Below are 21,073 nucleotides of genomic sequence, written 5' to 3' on the forward strand. Positions count from 1 at the left end.
ACCCGGAAGGGAAGCCCGGGAGGGGGGCGGGGTCAAGCGGTCCCTGCGCGAGGCCGGGAGCGAGCAGTGAGCGCGGAGCAGCCGCTGGCGAGGGTCCCGGCCAGCCAGTCACCGCGCAGAGGGCAACGGTCAGAGGCGGCTGGGGGGGAGGGGCCACGCCGTGTGGAGAGCGGGTGCGCCTAGGGCGGGAGCGAGACGGTGGGGCGATAGGGGGGATAGGGCGGCAGGAGACGGGGGTGGCATAACGGGGGGCGGGGCAATGGGGCAGTAGTGTTTCCAGCTTTGCCTGTTGCTTTGGGGTGTGCTCATTTAATAGGGTTATTCTCGGGGGGGAGGGGTGTCTGTATTTCTATCCGTGTGCTGCTTGTGTCCTCATACGGAGCTCTTCTTCTCCCTGCTCCCGGTCCCCTCCCCGAGGAGCGATCCTGCAGGTTCCCCAGGGCTGGCTTCTTCCTGCCCCACAGTCAGACAAACACACACATTCACTGAGTGTGTCTGAGAGGACCGGGTTAATCAGCACTCCCAGGCTGACCCCTTATATGTCCCTGGTCTCAGCAGGCTGGTCAAGCAGCATTTCCAGGCTGTCACCCTCATATGCCCTGGGCACCGCACCGGCATAGAGTATGCTGAGCAGGCTGGGTCGAGGAGCACTTCCAGTCTGCCACCCTCATATGCCCCTAGACTCAGCAGGCTGGGTTGAGCAGCACTTCAAAGCTGCCACCCTCATGTGCCCCAGGTTCAGCACGTCCCTATCCCCGCCTTCACGTTACAGTTGTTCTGGTCGTAACCCACTTGATGAGCAAACCCCACAGGATTTTTGGATGCTGCAGGGATCTTTTAGCCGAGATATGAGGAGCATTGCTGCAGAGTAAATGAGGAAACCAAAAAACACCTGCAAGGGGGCAGGGAGAGAGAGAAGCAACCAGCTTAATCATGGAAGTTATTTATTGCCAGGTAATAACCATAGGGGAGCCAAAGAAACAAAAGAGTTAGATTTAATATTATAACTTAAACTTGATTATAAAAGTCAGGTTTAGAAAACTATAACTGATCACACAAGTCAGGGTCAGAAGGCTACACCGAGAGAGAGAGCTGGGTTCTCACCACCCCATGAAGCTTGAATCGATCAGGGGTCCCAGGTGGTCGTGGTGGCTGTGGGTCCGTAGTGCTGGAGACAGGCAGAGCCCCCAGAATGATCAGGCAGGAGAAGATGAAGTCCCAATGGAAGTGATGCAGACTTTGGATCCAGGCATCACAACACTTACTTGAGCATGGGTAGGGGTTTTTGTGGAGAAACAACAGTGGTTCAAGGGAAACACTAGATTTGTTTATGTGTAAACTGATGGCTCAAGGGAGTATACCAAAGTTGTTTTGTTCAGGCTAGACAATGCAAGCTGATCATTCCTTACTATGGGCAGTGTTCTTTGGAGGGAGCTCACAATGCTTAGGGACCTTCACTATTTTGGATACCCATAAGGGATTTATTACTCAAATTGGTCTAATGACAACTGAGCTGGATGTGTGCAGGTATGGGTTCATTAACATCTGGAGCAGAGATCCCCATCGTGCAGTGCTTCCCTGCTTTTCTAGTCTTAGAGTTCCTCGGTTCTTGCCTTGGAATCTCTGTTCTGCATTCTGTATGCTAATGGAGATGCCTCCATGTCCCATCTCTGATGCAAATAAGGCTAGGGGAGTTTCCTTAATCCAGTCATCCTTAGCCCAGGGGTTTAGGTGTCTTTCTCCCTGCCTTTCCATTGCTTTTTGTAAGTCTTCGGATCAGTTTTGGTTTAAGCAGAGGCTGTGGAGGAAGGTCTTTTGTGAGTCAGAGCTGCTGGGTACTGCACCCTGGGTTCCCCGAGAACACAGAGGTGACAGGTAACAATAGGGATGGGCGTGGCATAACAGGGAGCAGGGGCAATGGGGCAGTAGGGACAGGGATGGCATGGGCGAGCAAGGGGTACATGGCTTCTCCTCCTCCTTTGGGGATGATTCCTCATCACTTGTCAGGGCAGCATATTGGTTTTCCGTCACCATGGTGGATGGGTTGGGGGCAGGGGTGGAGCACTGCCTGCTGCCAGAATTAACCAGCTGCCAGTGTCCTCCCTGTGACAGAGCCATATGCTCCTTTCCCGGTGATGTGACAGCAATTCTCTGTAGCTGGATAGCTTCCTCAGTCTTGGATGTCTCCATGTGAATACTCTCCAGGAATTCCTTGTGGGCACGGATGCTCCTCAGCCTAGCCACCTCCTCCTGTAGCTCCCCACCTGCTTCCTAAGACATTTCACCAGCAGGTACCTTTTGCACTGTATGGTCCCCCCCAGCCTGGCTTTCCGAGTGTGGGAAATGCAGGCCATGGTTTCTTCAAATTCACACCAGGATCTGGGTAGAGGCATCCAGGTTAGGCTGTCTGTCTGGATACAGGCGCAGGTGGAGGAGACAGGAGCAGCCTTGGCACTGGCGATGCAGCCCTTCCTAACCATAGCAACTATATTAAAACTCCCTCTCAAACTCCCCTGTTTGCAGTCCCTTGGTTGGTTAGCCTCTGGCTTTTAAAGTCTTCTCTCCTAGGTCAGCCCTACCCCCTCATTAATCACATAGGGGGAGGGTGATCACAAGGCTAATTGAGGCTGATCAGAGATGATCCAGGGAACAAAGGCTCAACAGTCCCCAGACACACAATCCCATCTGATCCTGCAGCTGAAAATAACTGAAATAACCTGAAAGAGAAAGAAAAACAAACAGCCAAACAAGCTCACTCACCCCAAAGTTAATACTTACACCTTGTTCATTCATCAGGGGATTCTTCTTCTTCCCATCTCAAGCTCCCCTGTTTGCTAGCAGGAGATCAGGCTAGATGGTCTAATGATTCCTTCTGGCTTTAAGAATCTGTGAATTTATCTAATCTGTGAATAATCTAATTATATGGCCCCATCACTTATTTTTTTAGGCCTCCGAAAATTATCAAATAGTCATAAAAAGATAGATTTTTCCTCTTCTTGTCTTACTCCAGTTAGCAGGGTCTTGATTTTATTCAGTGTGAGGTGATGTTAGGGGCAGTATAGGTTGAAGAACTGTGTGCTCACCCTTCCAACCACTCTCCTTATTCCCACTATTCTTTCACTGCCTCTCCCTTTTTGTGTCTCTCTTCATGCCTTTTACACTGTAGCCCTTTGCACTCAGAACTACCCTTGCAGAAGGTGCACAAAATTATTATACTCCCTTAATTCAGACTCTTCTAAATTGGGCTAACTCACGTAAATCCTCACCTGCTCATTAACTGAAACAGACTTTGTAATAATAATTGCAATGTTCTGATAATCACCCTCTGGCCATTCAAAGCAGTTTTTCTCTCTCTCCATTTAGAACATAACCCCAATGAGGCAAGGACCATTTATTCCTCCATATCCTGTACAGTGCTGAGTAGGCCATCGGTGCTAATAAACATCAGAGCAGAAATGTAACATTGCCAAATATCAGGATGGCAACCATTGATTTCTTTTCCTTTTGGCTATTATTTTCATGCTCTTTCTCAGAGCTCAAGTTAGTGCACTATTTGCCTTCATTAGTTGTTTTTTAGGCTTGGTCTACACTCTATACCAACACAAGTTGGTACTGTAACTACGTCACTCAGGGGCATGGATTTTCCACACTCCTGAGCAATGTAGTTATACTGACCTAACCCCTAGTGTAGACAGTGCTATGTCACCAGGAGGGCTTTGCTCATCGACATAGCTGCTGCTTTTGGGAAAGTGAAGTTTCTATGCTGGCAGGAGAAGCTCTCCCATCTGCATAGGTAGCGTCTTCACTAAGTGCTACAGCCGCAACACTAAGTGTAGACAAGCCCTTAGCCTCATTAGTGATGTGGCACAGTTCAACAAATGAAGCTGGACTTAAGCTGCTAGCTGCTTCTAGCAGCAAAGCCAGATGCATTTGTGCAATGCAAATGCAGTGGCTATTGGTGACAGATCAGTGGATTTAAAAGATATTTAGAATCTGGAGGACAAATCATCTCAAGGTGCTCTAGGAAAAATTTTATACTTCAGCTACTTGACAGTATCCCCTTAGAACATTTTTTGAAAGACATCCTAGAGTGGTAAGAAACCTGGATATTTAGTTTAGTCCTGAGCTTTTCTGAACAACATACTCTAGCTGCTATTAACTCTGGTTGCTATCAACTGGGAAACATAGCTGGGATCAGATCATGCCTTTTGAAGACTGATTTAGGGAAGCTTATCCATGTTTTGATCACATCTTGTTGTAATGTTCTTTCAGCAGGGCTAACCTCTAAGCTGATTTGTAGGCTTTAGTTGGCTCAATTCTGAATTGCTTCAAGGATAAGTTTAAAAACTGATTGGTGAGGGGGGGTTACCTTCAAGAGAGGTCTGATCAGAATGTAGAATTAACAGTGGGACCAAACTCACTCCTCAGGTAAGCAGGACTCAATTGAGCCCCAGGAGAGGTGAGTGGAGCAGATACCATGACAAATTTAGTGTCCTATATTACGAGGCATAAGAGGCAAGCAGACAGGACTAAGACGACCACGTTTCTGCCCATGTTTACAATACGTATCAGCTGTTAGGCTGAGAATGCAAGCTAACCGTGAATTCACTGTTTTGTTTTACTGAAATCAGGATTTTAAAATTGCACTGCTAGCTATAAAGCATTACATTAGTGGAGTTCATCTAAACCTGATACAGGACTACACGTTGTAGGTGATATTAGGGGGCTTATTCCTTCACCCACTTACTTCCCTGGTCCTTCTCGCATGAACAGAGAGCAACAATACCCGAAGTCCAAAGGTGCAAACAATTTGATGTTTATTGGGGTGAACTTCCAGCAAGCATGATTCCAGTTTCCTTCCTTAGTATCCTCCTTCCCAGCTCTGACACCACAGAGCCTTACACCTGTGTCCCTGTTCCCATTCCTACCCTTAGCCAAACATGATTCCAACTTCCTTACTCCCATTCCCTGTTCCCATTTCCCCCTTTAGCAAAACATGATTCCAATTTTCTTACCCCCATTCCCTGTTCCCATTTCCCTCACCCACATGCCCACCCCCTTCCTCATTGACTACAGATTATATAGTAAAACTTGAGTTCTGCTTAGCTATACCTTAACCAATCATTTTCCTGAAATTTAACTAACCAATCCTAACATATTGTAACATGATTATGTAACCAATTATATCCCACCACCTTAATTAGTTTACACCCAGCAAAATTAATTATACAGCAGACAGGAACAATCACAGAACCAGACAGAGATTATACAGACAAACAATAGCAAAGTGGGAACTACAATGACAACACAGAAGTGAGAATTTCACATCCCAGCTATTGATAAGTGAGTTCTTGCCAGACAGGATGTACTTCCCTTTCTCTGGAGCTGATAGGCATACAATCCTGTCCTGATAGTGCCTAACAGCCCAATAGCACCTTATTTCAATGTGACTAGTTTGGAATGTGAGGATGTGACTGTTCGCTTCCCAGCTTATGGCTGCCTCTGCTGCTTAGCCAAAGGCCTTAGCCTAAGAACAGGGCCTCAGACTGTCACAGTAAGAGAAGGCCCTTACACCAGCAGATAGTGATTTTGATTCTTTTATACCTCTATAATTAGCCAAGTGATAAGAATACACCTAAATTCTTAGAGTATAGGCCTTTACAGACAGGCCTGAATATCTATATCCTAACAGGTGATAGTACAAGAGAACATCATGTTCCAGATCTTTGGCATGATGTGTGTCCATAGATCAGATACACAAACGTAGTGCACGTTGTTACAATGCAGCTTTAAACCAGCTTATATTCCATTGCAGTTAATTGTTTATTAATCTTTAACTCTGTTGCTGCTCTCGAATTTTGACAGTATATGAATCATAACCCTCAATGAGCCGAATTATATTTCAGTGTTTTGACACCTGAAAGTCCTGGTTCCATGCCATCTGCAGAATGTGGAAATCTGACACTTCTTTCAAAGCCCTTGTCTAAATGTTACTCGGAGTTATTGCACCAACTAGTGGAAAATATCAAAACTGCTGAAGCCGAGACACTGACCTGAAAAGAACCTCAGTGTAAGCTCAAAACTTGTCTCTCTCACCAACAGAATTTGGTCCAGTAAAAGATATTACACTTCACCTACCTTGTCTTTCTAATATCCTGGGACAGACATGGTTACAGCAACACTGCATATGTCTAATATCTATCATTGTCTCTTTCTGAAACTGTTGTGAAATAGGAGGAGGTATTTTCTGTCTATTTTGGATTCGGATATTACTAACCATTCAACCTTAGTTTATTTTAGAACATATGTGACAAATTTTCCTTGTATCTCTTTGCTGCAGGTCTAACTAAACAGTAACTTTAAAGTCTGAGTCTTTTTTGTGAAAGATGCTTTGGCTTCATCCAGCAATCATTAAACTGGCAAGGACTCTGTCATGGGATACACTCACTGCTAGGATAGTGGCTACTCTGGGGATTAGTTCCCTCCAGCTCTGATGCCCTCTTCCATCATCCCACCCTTACCACAGCCCCACTTGCTCTATGGGATTCCATGCAACTTCTATTTGTAACTCAGCTCTCCAGCCACCTCACTATAGGTCCTTCCTTTCCAGGGTAACACAGTCTCTCCAGACCAACTGTCCAGCTGCCTTTCCAGGGCATCCTCTAAGACTATACACTATCCCAGTGGGTGATCGGGGAACCCAGACCCACCCACTATTCCAGGTTTCAGACCCTCTGCCTCATGGTCCGCTTATGCCAAGACCACATTGCTATTTCCCTGTACTCTTTCCTACTTCATTTCTCTTTCTCTGTGTTCTGGCCCACCCCCGGGGTTCAATTCAAGTGCCCAATTCTCAGGGAAAGACTAGCCTACTTCCCCTACCGCCTAATTCTGTTCTCAGCTTGCTGGCTTTGTACAGGCCCAGCCTATACCTGCTCAGCTGAGCTTCATCTTCTGTTAGGGCTTACCTATCCAGTCTAATTCTTCCCTAAGTGCAGCCTGTTATTTTAATTAGCCCCTTCCTAGCTACCTTAACCCTTTCAGGTGAGGTGTGCTATGAAAACTCCATCACAGACCCCATTAGACCTATGAGAGTCTCTGGCCTGAGTATGGATTGTAGATTTGGGCCTGTAATAAATTAGTTGTGTTTCTGTAGTAGTATCGTTTAGTGTCCTCCAGACTATGTAACATTCCTCGTCTCTGTAGGACTGTGCTAGGGGAGATGTGCCCCAGTGCATATACTCAAGAAAGCTGAGATAAGCACACGTCCAGTACTTTAAAAATATAGAATGGATTTTGTGAAAGAATGAGAGGTGAAAAGCACCAGCTAAAGTCAGATGTACAGCAGGAAAGTGCTGTGCAAGTTTTCCCACCCCTTGGTCATTTCTCATGATCACAGAATCTGTAGGGCTTTATCTAATGTATCCTGAAATTGGGGGAAAGACTCCGCTGAGAGTTGGTGTAAGCTCATAAACACTAAACAAAAAGTTATTAGGTCATCTCTTCCACCTCATTATCAATGTTGGATTGTTCTCCAGTGGGTTTTTTCCTCCCCTTCTGCTTTGTCCTGTCTGTTATCTCATTTCAGTAGGAACCCTGGGCTTCAACTCTGTGCTGAACTATATGATAGTTTTGTGATGCAGACAAAGCACCAAACATTCCACTGACTTGAACCCAAGATTTTAGTGGTAAAAATGCACAGCTGTGCATCAGTGTGCTGCCTGGCATATCTTCTGCTTTAGAGCTAGACAGGGCAAATTAATTGGGAAATGGATAATCCTGCATTGCCTCTTGAGTGGGAAAGGGACGGAATGCCCTACGTGATTTTTTTTTCCCTAGTCTAATAGCTGAGATTCCTCATTCTCAGCAGTGGTGGTTTTCACTCTGAATTCCCTTTGGTATTTGGGGTTAATTCCTTAGCCTTACCGTGTCATGCTTTGTCCTCTAGGCTAGTTTGCATGCTATGGCAATAGTCTATTGAGTAAGATTCCATTGAGAGCAAAGTAGCACTGTGACTTAAAAGGGGCAACAGTAGTGGTGCACCCTGCCATGCATGGCGTATAAATATTGTGGGGCAGCTCCATAGCTGGTGCAAATTTCCCTAGCTCTTTTGCAGTCAGTGGAGCCATGAAAATTTATATCAGCTGAAGATCTGCCCCCATCTGTCTTAGCAGCATCCATGATGTTTGCAAACTGATGAGTGTGTGGGACCTTAAATGTTAATGAAGCATGTTTAGGAGAATGATTTGTTAATTCAGAATGCACGGATGAATGGTTTGACTTTACTCTGAAGGTAAGTATCGATTCTCTGTTTTGTAGTAGTGTGGACTTTGTGCAGGAGGTGCAAGAGACATCCCTGAAAATGGAAAACAAAACAACCACAGAGATTCTGAAATCTACCAGACCATCCATCCTTAAAGAAGAGGTATAAAGCGTTTATTTTTGCCATGTTTATATTTATTAACTAATGTAGCATTTATTTAAGGCTGCTATTGAATGTTAGAAAATATTACATCTGTGCAGAGTGAGAAAACCTTATGCTATGTAGCATGTTAGATGTATGAAGATAGGGCTTTTGTCCTGAAGTCATTAGAGTCAAAGTAGGTGATACGCAGATGAAAGATGAGGAACTTTCACCTTAACACAGTCATAGAAATTACACAGAGGTTATCTAGTGCATCTCCCCTCTCCCTCAGACCCGCCCTCCCCAGGCACAGTTGTTCCCGACAATACTTTCTAGGCTGTTCAGGGTAGCTTTGAATGTCTGAAATAATGGGACTTTCACCACTCCCCTGGAGAGATCATTCCACTGTAACTGAACTCACTGCTTTCTGATATTCAGCCTACATTTTCCTTTCCTTAAAGATGACCTGCAAAGGATTTTTTAAAATTGTGTGTGCGCCCTTCCCTTCCCTCCCCCCCCGCTTTATGGTACATAAAGATGACCTAACATGTTTGTTTGCTTTTTAGGGTTTTTTCAACAGTTTGTGCTTGTTCCTATCTTAGCAGTATTGGAAATATCAGAACTAGTCCTCTCTGGTTATAGTGGTAGTGTCCTGAGAGTATTGTGGATGTTTACTCTGAGCTTGTGCACCTTAACTGAAGCTGCAGGAGTGTTGTCTTTTAACAATGAAATCCTTTCTATAAAGTGTTTGTTAGCCATTGGAGTTAAATGGTTGTTTAAAAGAGGACTTTTAAACTGTCTTATTAAAAATCTCTTCCTCTTTCAGTTGCTCAGCTTTCATTCTCTTGATGCTTTTGGTGTCATCATTTCATTAGATCTCCAGTCACGATAGTTTCCCAGGGCAGACAAGACCCAAATTTCTTACATAAATAAGCAAGCAGGAAAACTAACATTTCGGAGGGGGGGCTGGGGGCGGGGCTAAGGGGGTATTTTTCAATGAAGCAAAACTGGGCACAAGCCTTTTCAGGCCACTTTAGTTTCAGCCTATTACTCCTCAATCCCTTTTGCTACTCTAAATGATTCCTTCTCCTGCTTTTTCTTTTGCACCCTCCAAATAGTGGTAGCAGGTTGTAGCCAGCTCTAGTATATTTCAGGTCATTTGTGTTTCCCTGTGCCATGCTGGTTTTCACCAGACTTCTTGTGGCATTGTTTGAGAACAGAAGTCATAGCCCCTCTGCCCAGAACCTTTTACTAAAGAAGTTTTGGACTTCTGATTCTGGATCACCTAACATTGGAGTACAGTTTCTCTCTAAGGCACCTGCTGATTGTGTCCTCTAACTGTTTCTGCAGTCAGGTTTATGTTGGAGAGAAGCAGATTTTATTGGCATAACAGCAATAGAGAGAAGTCACAAATAGAAGGTGATTCAAACTGAATATGCTTAGCTGAATGTTATGTGAAGCATCCTTAGCTAGGGTCTAAGCAAAGGATTTGTGTCTCACAGCATAAAGCTTTCTCTCTCTCTCTATCAACTGGCACAGAGTTTGACCATGCATCCAACCAGGCATGTGACAGCAGAGTTTCTTTTTCCTTTATAGGTAACACTGAGGGCTTTGTGGTTCTCCAGTAGCATGTAATTCACCTGGGCTTTGGGGTGGATTCTGGAGCATTTAAATAACAACCACTCACAGGAGGTGCTGGATGACCTATACCCTATTAACTATTACACTGGGTTGCCTCTTAATTGCCACTTTTGGCCTCTGTTGGTATACCAGGCATTCTTATGACAGGTATCCTGTTTTACTCCCTACATGGCATCCCCTTTTGTCTTCTCCTTTCTCAAGTTTGGATGTGGTCCATTTCCTGGTAACTTTAGTCATTTCTTCCTCCCTCACTTTCTTGTAGCACATTGATATGGTTCTGACTTCCGCCATTCTCCTCTTTGCTATTTAGCAATGCCAAGATAGATACTGGGGTAATGATTTGCTGGGTTTGCTGCCTGTGCAACATTGTTGGGCCATGATCAATAATCCAGGCCTTTATACGTTCTGCAAAGTTTGAAAATAATTGCTTAATCCCCGTTAACTCAAAGGCTTCAACTGGTGTAGAAATCTTGGTTTTTTTTTTTAATTAAAATATATAATTCCCTTGATGTTGGCTGCAACTGTAACATGATTTTCGTCTCTTCCTATTTTGGGTCTCATTCAGTTTATTCCCTGTATGCCTTAGGGGTTAATTTAAAGCAATAAAATATACCTGGGTGCTTGCAATCCAATCTTATAGAAGTCTGCGTACTTCCTACCTGTTACACCTTGGTAAAGGAATTAGAAACTTCACCTTCTCCATTCCTGCTACACTGCTGTGACCACAGATCATCCAAAAGCCCTTTGAAAGTATTTCTGGCTTCCTGTAATTCAAGGATAACTTAGAACAACCTTGCAAAATAACCATGAAAATTTCCAGGCACAAAATCGAGTTGGCCATGGTGATGGAAAAGTGGTTGATATTTTGTTTGCCCCTCAAAATAACTGACTTGTCCCAGGCAAGTGGACAAGCAGAATGCTGTAAGATGGACTTAGAATTGGTTTTAGGGATGAAGTGAAATGATCCATTTCCATTGTCAGTTACTGAATTCTTAGGTTACTAGTGGCTCAGTCTCTGTCTCTTCATCCTATGCTTGTTTTTCTCTCTTCACATGCTCTCGATGTTGCTGCTCCTTCTTGGGCTGCATTCTTTCTCTTTCTAGCAGGAGTTTCTCCTATTTCATGACCTTTGTGGCCAGATGTCCCATTTACTCTGTGGCCTGGTCTACACGACAGAAATTTGATGTACTAACCACCTGAGACTATGCTGGCCTCTAGAGAGTCTCCCTGTTTATCCACCACCACAGTTCCCTGCTTCTGTCAGGTTTTCTCTCTGCTCACAGCTTGAGAGTGGAGTGATCCTGGTTCCAAATGGCTAATTGGAAACACTTCTCCTCTGTAGCTGCCAGTCCTCCTCTCTGACCTCTTGCTGTTCCCAGTGCCATTGGTTTGGCATCACTCTGCTGATGTAACCTATCCCCAAGCCTCCCAGTCCTCTGCAGGATTTCAGAAACAAGTCTTCTGTCTGCCCTCCCAGCAGCCATTTAATTAGCAAAGACTTCCACCCTTACGTGCAAGCCATAATAAATCAGAGAAACGGCAAAACTAACATCTAGTTCCACCTCTCCTCAAGGGACCACACACGAATGGGCAAAACACTAGGTGGAGGGAAGTTAAGAATACCTCTGCTCAGCCATGAAAAGCCCACAGGCATGTAGGTGGCCATGGAGTTGATAGTAATGATAATGCGTAGAGCCTCTCATTGGTAGATCTCCAAAGGCCTTCAAATCAGGTCAGAATCGCTATTCCTATGTTACAGATGGGGAGAATAGTGACAGTCCCAAAGTGAGTCAAAGGCAGAGTTGGGAATAGAACCAGTTCTCCTGACTCCCAGATCTCAAATAATTGAGCAGTCATAACCCGCATCATGGCTAAAGCCCATGTAGGCAAATTCTCCATACCCCTTTTACACACAGCTGAAACCAGCCCCCCTTCTAGGGGCAAGGCACTGCCTTCATGTTTTATTTTAAAGATTAGGGCTGAGACTTTCAAAGCAGCCCAAAGGAGATGGGCACCCAAATCCCACCAAATTCCATTGAAATTTGGTTGTCTAATTCCCCTAAACTCCTTTGACAGTCCCAGCCTAGCCTTACATATGTCACATGAGTTATTTTCAGTTCCTATTTCAAGAACTCCTCAGTGCATGCATTTACATGTTAGTATTGCAGCTTCCCACACACACTGAATTTGCAACATCTTTCCAAAATAACAAAATTGCCTAGCAAATCTCGATGGGGACAATGTCCCTACTTGTTTAATTTATTATTTTTTGTTAGACAATCGCAGAAAGAAAATGGGTGAAGCTTGAACAGACGACTTATGTTGATCCCTCCGGTAAAACCAGGTAATTTCCTTGCTGAGACATTTTAAAATTCTTGCAGTTCTTTCAATTTTCTCTGTCTGAACTAGCCAAAGGCTATGGAATTTGAGCACCTATAAACAAATTACTTGACATACTGGGCTAGATTACCCCTTTGACATTAATGAAGTTACTCTGAAGAAGAATTTTGACCTTTTTTGTTGTTGGACTTTGTTAGCAAATATTGTTAGCAAATATTCTTTATTCTGTAGGTTAATACCTTGGATTTAGTCCATGTGTTTATCTTGCGGTTCCAGTCATTTGCAAAGATGCTGTGCAGACCTAATGCTGCAAGGTTTTAACATGCAAACAGATGATTATCAAGAGCTCCCTTTGGTTTTTCTGGTCATTCCCAAAGAACTCCGTTTCCCCTGTTGATAGCATGATGTCTGAGACTGTGCAGGGTCTTGCATATTGTTGGGATGGTATTGTTTGGAGAAGGGGTGGTCTTGCCTGCTTCTTACCCTCTCATTCATATTCTCAGGCCTGTCTAATTCTTTTCATGTGTCAGATAAATCTATCTTTTTAATTTGTCGTGATGACTGGAAATGACAGCGCTACCTTATTTTTCTTCTTCCTAGAGCATTGGGGTCCTTTCTGATTGCTCTCTCTAAAGTCTCCTTCCCCTTTAAGAGTAGCCTCAAGAAGTGGCAATGATTGAGGCCTGTGTGAAAGGTTTATTTTTTGTGTCAGTCCCATCACTTATTTTTGATTTGCAAGAAAGGCTGTGTCATTTTTGACTTCCAGTTACTAACAGGAATGGGTAACTGAGCTAGGACCTTTCAGAGTAACCTTCTTTTATTTTCACATAATGATTGTTATGCATGAGGCAGACAGAATGTAAGTATTTGCTTATTGCTTTTTCCAGACAAAATTAGCCAGTCTATAAAATTTGTCTCTTCTATTTTATGTTGCAGCTCTTCAAAATAACCATTCTAAATATATTGACCTGCTGTCTTAATTTCACCTCTATGCTTCAGTTTCCCCATCTGTAAAATGGGGATAATGATACTTGTCTTCCTTTATAAAGTGCTTTGAGATCCATGGATGCAAAATGCTATAGAAGAACTAAATATTATTAGGACTGTCGATTAAGCGCAGTTAACTCATGCGATTAACTCAAAAAAATCACAATTAATTGTATTTTTAATTGCTCTGTTAAATGATTGAATACCAATTGAAATGTATAAAATATATTTGGATGTTTTTCTACATTTTCAAATATATTGATTTCAGTTACAACACAGAATATAAGGTGTATAGTGCTCACTTTATATTATATTACAAATATTTGCACTGTAAAAATTATAAACAAAAGAAACAATATTTTTCAGTTCACCCTATTCAAGTACTGTAGTGCAAACTCTTTATCGTGAAAGTGGAATTTACAAATGTGGGATTTTTTTTGTTACATAACTGCACTCAAAAATAAAACAGTGTAAAACTTCAGAGCCTACAAGTCCACTCAGTCATACTTCTTGTTCAGCCAATCACTAAGACAAACAAGTTTCTTTACATTTATGGGAGATAATGCTGCCTGCTTCTTATTTACAATGTCACCTGAAAGTGAGAACAGGTGTTCACATGGCACTTCTATAGCCAGCGTTGCAAGGTATTTACATGCCAGATATGCTAAACATTCGTATGCCACTTCGGCCACCATTCTAGAGGACATGCTTCCATGCTGATGACGCTAGTTTAAAAAAAAATGCATTAAATTATATTTGTAACTGAACTCCTTGGGGGGAATTGTATGTCTCCTGCTCTGTTTTACCTGCATTCTGCCATATACATCTGTTATAGCAGTCTTGGATGGTGACCCAACACATGTTGTTCGTTTTAAGAACACTTTCACTGCAGATTTGACAAAATGCAAAGAAGGAACCAATGTGAGATTTCTAAAGGTAGTTACAGCACTCGACCCAAGGTTTAAAAATCTGAAGTGCCTTCCAAAATCTGAGAGGGATGAGGTGTGGAGCATGCTTTCAGAAGTCTTGAGAGCAACACTCTAATTCGGAAACTACAAAACCCAAACCACCCTAAAAGAAAACAACCTTCTGCTGGTGGCATCTGACTCAGATGATGAAAATGAACATGCATAGGCCTGCACTGCTTTGGATCCTTATCGAGCAAAACCCATCATCAACATGGACACGTCCTCTGGAATGGTGGTTGAAGCTTGAAGGGACATACGAATCTTTAGCACATCTAGCACGTAAATATCTTGCGATGTCAGCTACGACAGTACCATGCAAATGCCTGTTCTCATTTTTAGGTGACACCGTAAATAAGAAGCAGGCCACATTATTTCTTGCAAATGTAAACAAACTTGTTTGTCTGAGCGATTAGCTGAATAAGAAGTGGGCACAGTGGACTCGAAGGCTCTAAAGTTTTACATTGTTTTATTTTTGAACGCAGTTTTTTTTGTACATAATTCTACATTTGTAAGTTCAACTTTCATGATAGAGACTGCACTACAGTACTTGTATTGGGTGAATTGAAAAACACTTTTTACAGTGCAAATATTTGTAATTATATTTATTCTTTAAGTGAGCACTGTATACTTTGTATTCTGTTGTAATTGAAATCAATATTTGAAAATGTAGAAAACATCCACAAATATTTAAATAAATGGTATTCTGTTATTAACAGCGTGAGTAATCATGTGATTAATTTTTTAATTGCTTGACAGTCCGAAATATTATTTATTTATTGTCCTAAGCAACCATCAAAAATCATTTGCTAGCTAGACTATGTCTCTAACTAAAGGTGAAACAAAATTGAGACTGAGACCTTACAGATACTTTACAGGGATCACTTAGTATAGTGGCTTGCCTCTTGGCAGTTGCTCCTTAGTACCATTCTCACTGTATGTTTGCATGTTTTGCTTTTGAATGAAGGTAGCAAAGTTCCAAGTTGGCTATTTGTGTGGAAAGCATGTATCTATAGTACACTTCCTTTTTTAGGATTAACACATCCACTTTCTCCTCTTCTTACCCAACAGAATTTGGGAAACCGTAAAGCGTACTACCAGGAAAGAGGACAGTTCAGCTGATGGTATGGCACCAGTTACATTTTTGTGCATAACTTCTAATAATAATGATGAGGTGGTCTGCTTCCATAAATGGCAACAACTGACACAATAAAAAGGTGCAAGAGAATAGGAGTAAAATAAAGCAAATAGTATATAGTGCCATAAGCCATGTATGGTGCTGTACTGTTGATCAAGTGTAGCTTAAAAGGAGTAGAACCTCTGCCCCAAGGAACTTACAAATCAGTACCCTGATTTTTGTGAGTAATCACATTGATGTTATTGTAATGGCTGGAGTAAGAACTGCTTGCATGACTAAGAGTTGCAGGATCAGGCCTTACAGCAAAATATTGCCAGAAAATGGATCTGTAGTCTGGGGGAAATCAGTGTCTAAACAAATATTTTATTTGATCACTTTTCAATGGGAAGTCAGTCATGGTCCCGGCAGTCAAAGGAACTGCAGCTTCCTGTTTGTTTGGAACCTGTTGTTTGGACAAGGGTGTGGGGACCAAATTAAAGTGGAAAGACTGTTAAGATTGTAGTAGCAGAGGGAAGGCTCTAGGGTACTTGATTGGAGCTGTTGCTTTCAGACTCAGAGTTCCTGATGATTATTGGGGTTTAAATCGAGATGAGGTCATCCAGCAGAGAACAACAAATGAGTTATCTTTATCCCTTTCAGTGCAGTTTTATTTTTCAAAGTCAGTGGAAGTTGAGGGTGCTCACAAGACATAAGTGTCAATATTTGAACTACTTACATGCTATGTTTTCATTGCTCTTTTCTTTATGCTGGCAGGTGTATCAGTTATACCTGTGTTACAAAGAACTCTCCACTATGATTGCATTGTCCTAGTGAAACAATTCAGGCCTCCAATGGGAGGGTATTGCTTGGAATTTCCTGCAGGTAGGTAACAAAAATATGAAGATGAAATACACAGAATGTATGTGTAGTTTACTCTGTCCATCTTGCTGAGGTGTGTAGATTTCAATGTGCTGTGTCTTTCAGATTCCAAGATCAGTGGTGGTTTCTGTACTAGAATACAGGCTGTTGAGAAAGAGGGATATTTAGTAGTAATAAAATGTGAAATAGCATAATGTCAGATTTTATTTGTAGAATCTGTCCAACCCAGTTTTTTTCCTCTCTCTCCCCCATCTTCCACCTCCAAAAGAGGGAAAAGCTTTGTGAGCTTGGCATTGGCATACTTATTGTGAGAGAGGAAATTCCTTTTGGAGGGAGGCAGCATGATTTGGTGGATAGGAGGCAGCAGTTTTGGGTTCTGTTCCTGGATCTGACACTGATCTTCTTGACCTCCCAGTGCCTCAGTTACCCCATCTGTAAAATAGGGCTGAAGATATTTTACCTTCCATTGTAAAGCTCTCTTAGATCTAAGGATGGACAGTGCTGTAAAAGAGCTCAATTTTAACTATTTTTAATGTAATGTTTACACCGCAGGTCTCATTGAGGGAAATGAAAGCCCAGAAAGCGCGGCCTTGCGAGAGTTGGAGGAAGAAACGGGGTACAAAGGGGATGTCGTTGAATGTTCTCCAGGTCTTTGTTGTTTCTTGACTACCTGACTCAGAGCCAGTCCTGCCCCTCTTCATGGTCACAGAATGCCCTAAATTCAGTGGATCTACGATGGGTCCACTGTTCAGGATGGGAAGGGCACAGCGAGGGAGTGTGCACTCCCACAGTACCACATGGCAGTGCCCCAGGACAACACCAAGGAGCCATAGACATAGTCTGTGTGTCTGACAGATGTGGATCCACTGGATAAAATCCAATAAAGAAGGCTATAGAAACAGCTTCACTGTTGCTCTGAGGCATGTGGGGGAATGATTCTGCTCTTAAGGAAAATCCCCATTTACTCATGCTTTGCTCATGGGGCCAAGATTTCGTACTTAATACAAAAAGTTCAGTAACTTAAAGGTCTGGCGTCTTGTAATTAAAAGGTTTAGATGCCTGGGCTTGATTTGACTTCTTCTCCAATAGATTTAAGTGGCTCTCTTGAACCTACCCAAGAATAGCAGTTGCATCATGCAGTCTCTGTGCAAATCATCCTCATTTCAGCTGTGCAAAGGAAGGAGAACTCGGGTTCTCTCACAGCTGATTAGCAGGAATGGGAAGAAAGAAGTGCTGCCTGACATCAAAGTCCCCAAATCTTTGCAGCCAACATCTGTATTTAAACATTTTGTACTGCCTGCCACAGAGCAGAGGCAAAACTGGGATTTAAGGAAAATCTTTATAAAGGGGGAAATGCTCGGGAAGAAATGGGAAATCTGGACCATGGCTTTGAGAATGTTGCTATTAAGATTGAACTTCGCCCTTTTACTTTTGCACAATTTCCATAGACTGGAGTGTTGTGTGTGTAACTGATGGCAAAATTGGGCTCTTAGCATAGTTTGACTAGGAGCCTGCAGTTTAACCTTTGAGGTACAGTGAATGAGGAGAATGTTTGTCACTGCAGTAGAAGTAATCAGTAGGAGCTAATACAAAAATGAAGAAGAATCTGTGTGGGAAGAAGCACTTGTAAGTAGAGCTGAGTGAATAACTAATTTTTTGGTTCAGTGGCAGTTCTGAGGTGGGGAAAAATCAGTTCAGATTGAAGAGCATCTGAATAGTTTTTGGCATTTTCAGTGAACTGAAAAAATTCATTTTGGGTCTGTCCAGGGCAGGGATTTGAACCTAGGTCTTGTACTTCAAGTGCATGCCTCAACCATGGGACTAACAAGATACAGCAGCACAACCACTATCTCCTTCTCCTCCTCCTCTGGCCGTTTTGTGAATGGCCGAAACTGTGGATGAATCTCACAAATAGTTTTGGGTTGACCAAAACTGCATTTTGTGGCAAATAAACGTTGTCCAAAACATTTTGCCCAGCTCGCCTTGTACAAACAAATAACTAACCCAGACTTTTTGCCTGGCTTTGTGATGCATGCTGGTGAAGTTGCCTGCTGAATAAGTTTTGTCTTAATGTATCAGCTAGCTCTGAGTGAAAGTTGTGGTGTTAAAATGTCCAGTAGTCTCGGCTCTTCTTTCTCATAATGAACATCCTTTACTTTGTAGCTGTTTGCTTGGACCCTGGTTTGACAAACTGCACAACGCACATCGTGACCGTCACCATTAATGGAGATGATGCTTGTAATACAAGACCCATGCAAAAGCCTGGTGAGTCCAGGGCATGTACAATATTTGATTTTTAGCTGTCTCATTGGAGGGACCGTCCTCTCTAAATATGCTCGGAAACTGTTGAAGGGCTCAGCAATACAGGATTCTAATAACTTCACTTGGGTTCACTGACTCTCTAACTTCTGTCTGAGCTTTTAGGGCTTCACCCACCTCCCACTAAAGTCAGGTTGTCACTGGCATTCATGGGTGTTAGAGCAGGAGCAGGCACTAAGCTCCCATGTGTGTCCAGACTTAGTTTTCTTTGTGTTAACACTTTTCTTTCTTCTTGTCTTTACAGAGGAAGGAGGTACGTTGCTCACTTAACTTCACTGTGGCTTCAGCTTTACCGGATGTCACTCTGAATGTGCATGTCACCCTGCACTCTGCTCTTCTCTGTGGTCAGGAGATATTTTCTCAACATCGTTAGGATCACAGTCCTGATGGTGACACACTGTATGGGCTCCACTGACTTCAGCGCTCTTTAGATCAGACTTGAAATTCCCAAACAATTGTACCACAGTCAGCTTTAAGGAGGGGAAATTTCAGTTGAAATGGTCTCCATGACCTATCTAGGATCAGTTCCTCAGCTGATGTAAATTGCTGTAGCTGTATTGAAGCCTGTGGATCTGGACCTAGACTGAAATTCTGCAATTGTTAATCCAGGTAGGGGGAACTGCTTGGGTAATTACAGGCAAATAAGCAATACCTTGCATTCCTCAATCACTTCTGCCCAACTTGTGTGACAGGCAACATGTCAAGATGAGCCCTCAGTTCTCAGATGTCTTGTCATTCTTCCTCCACTCTGTGAAGTTAAAGGTTTGTGGTCTCTCTTACCATACCAAGTATGCAGGCCCAGGTTACATTAACATTTCAACAGTGAAATATCTGATCAGATGGATCGAATAGGGGGAAGGGGAATAGTGACTGTCCTTAAAGGACAGTGGTTCCTGTCCCTAATATGTCACCATTCTCCTAGCTAGTTCTGTAGTTATTTCCCAAATTACTGCCTCAAAACTGCATGTCAAAGATGCCTTTGATCTTGCCTGTGTCTTAGTCAGCTGAGCATGGTAGTGTGCCTGGGTGATACTGGTCTCTGGCTGAAGGTGAACCTGAATCCAGTTCCTTGTCTGCTTTCCATCTGAGTTTAAAGAGAAGGGAATGAAATATACTTCTCTCAACGTTAACTCAACTATCAGATATAACTTGACAGATTAAAGACAATCCATGTGAAATACACAAATTTAATTTTTTTTAATAGAATTTGTGGAAGTTGTTTCACTACCAAAGAATGATCTACTGCAGAGAATTGAAGGTAAGAGCACTTATTTTCTCTGGTACATTAAGCCAGTTAATAAAACCTTTGAAAATTTTTTAGCTTCTTCACATTTACTGTAAATCAACCCACTTCTTAGTCCCTGTATTCCAGTTTCTCTGGGGATCTCTCAGCCTGAGAGATTTATAACAATTTTTAAAACCAAAACCATCTACCTTCTTACTTCTGTAATCTGGAAAACTTGCATATAACATGCCATGTATCAGGTGAACCTTCAAAATGTTGTTTGTCTTCCAAAAAGGAATGTTCATTAGCACAGTCTAGCCAGCTGCAGTCTTTGTTAGATGCAATTACCAATGCAGTGCCTGTTCCAGATAGCTTCCTACATCAGAGTAGCTACCCATTTCCACTCTAAAGCTTATCCTTTGTGCTTCAAGTCAGTTCATATGCTTTTTTTTAAAATTTACTACCACTAAATTAGTTAGTAATAATGCTCCAGAGGACTAACATGTCACAAGACTTTAAAGGACTAATGTGTTACAAAGGAAATATGGCAAAGCCTCCAAAAATTTTAACTGTGGCCTGGATTTGTTCTGATACTTCACACATTCATGCTACTTGTCAGCCTCTGTCTTGAAGTCTTCTGAAGTTTGTTTTTAATTTCTTGCTAACCATATGAATATGAATTTGCATCTGCCCTTGTTATGTCTGTCCTGCCCATGCCTTTCTGTTTGGAAATTCATATTATTGGTTGGTTTGGGTGTTTTTCAGAGCTAGTGGCAGAAGAGCATATTTTAGTGGATGCCAGAGTTTATGCCTATGCAATGGCACTGAAACATGCAACACAAAAACCCCTCCAGGTGCCTTTTATGAAGTTCTAAGGCTGCATATGTAACCTCGTTGAATACTTCCAGGATGGAGTCAAATGGTCAATCTAGACTTGGAAGCTGTATCTTTTCATACAATAAAGGTCCTGTAGACTACACACAGTATTAAGCAATCATATTTCTAGGAAAGATTGCTTGAACTATTTGTACTGTATAAAGCTTTTCTCTAACTGTTCAACCTCTAACTCTGAATGGAATTTTATCCTTTGCAGAAGAATAAAAAGAATCATGGCCTGTTAAGAGATCACATCTTTTCCTTGCTCCTTCCTCTTAAAGTATTTTTTATGGTTGAGCACTTTACAATTATGCTGAAAC

The 21,073-nt window shown here is 42.4% G+C and overlaps 1 protein-coding gene across 4 annotated transcripts; it reads left to right on the top strand.

The window, feature by feature from the left end:
• Position 1: 1 nt before the first annotated feature.
• On the top strand, positions 2-21,002 carry NUDT5 (nudix hydrolase 5). 4 transcript variants are annotated; one of them, XM_077836557.1, is made up of 10 exons: positions 17-128; positions 5,907-6,070; positions 8,320-8,425; positions 12,322-12,389; positions 15,409-15,461; positions 16,229-16,336; positions 16,886-16,981; positions 18,497-18,598; positions 18,897-19,910; positions 20,643-21,002. In XM_077836557.1, the coding sequence occupies exons 3-9, from the start codon at positions 8,363-8,365 to the stop codon at positions 18,920-18,922; spliced, it is 516 nt and encodes a 171-aa protein (XP_077692683.1). In that variant the 5' UTR covers positions 17-128; positions 5,907-6,070; positions 8,320-8,362; the 3' UTR covers positions 18,923-19,910; positions 20,643-21,002. The 4 variants fall into 4 exon arrangements, with proteins under 4 accessions (XP_077692674.1, XP_077692700.1, XP_077692683.1 ...); XM_077836548.1 differs by lacking the exon at positions 5,907-6,070 and having other exon boundaries at positions 2-128; XM_077836574.1 differs by lacking the exon at positions 5,907-6,070 and having other exon boundaries at positions 14-128; positions 8,323-8,425.
• The last annotated feature ends 71 nt before the right edge of the window (positions 21,003-21,073 follow it).

The sequence above is a fragment of the Eretmochelys imbricata genome, chromosome 1, assembly GCF_965152235.1.
Source record: "Eretmochelys imbricata isolate rEreImb1 chromosome 1, rEreImb1.hap1, whole genome shotgun sequence".
Taxonomy (NCBI): Eukaryota; Metazoa; Chordata; order Testudines; family Cheloniidae; genus Eretmochelys; species Eretmochelys imbricata.

Excerpts from the sequence above, each read along its gene's own strand:
- NUDT5 (XM_077836548.1), top strand. The coding sequence starts at position 8,363 with ATGGAAAACAAAACAACCACAGAGATTCTGAAATCTACCAGACCATCC. Across the intron at positions 15,462-16,228 it reads AGAGGACAGTTCAGCTGATG|GTGTATCAGTTATACCTGTG; the intron begins GTATGGCACCAG and ends TTATGCTGGCAG. Across the intron at positions 18,599-18,896 it reads AAGACCCATGCAAAAGCCTG|AGGAAGGAGGTACGTTGCTC; the intron begins GTGAGTCCAGGG and ends TTGTCTTTACAG.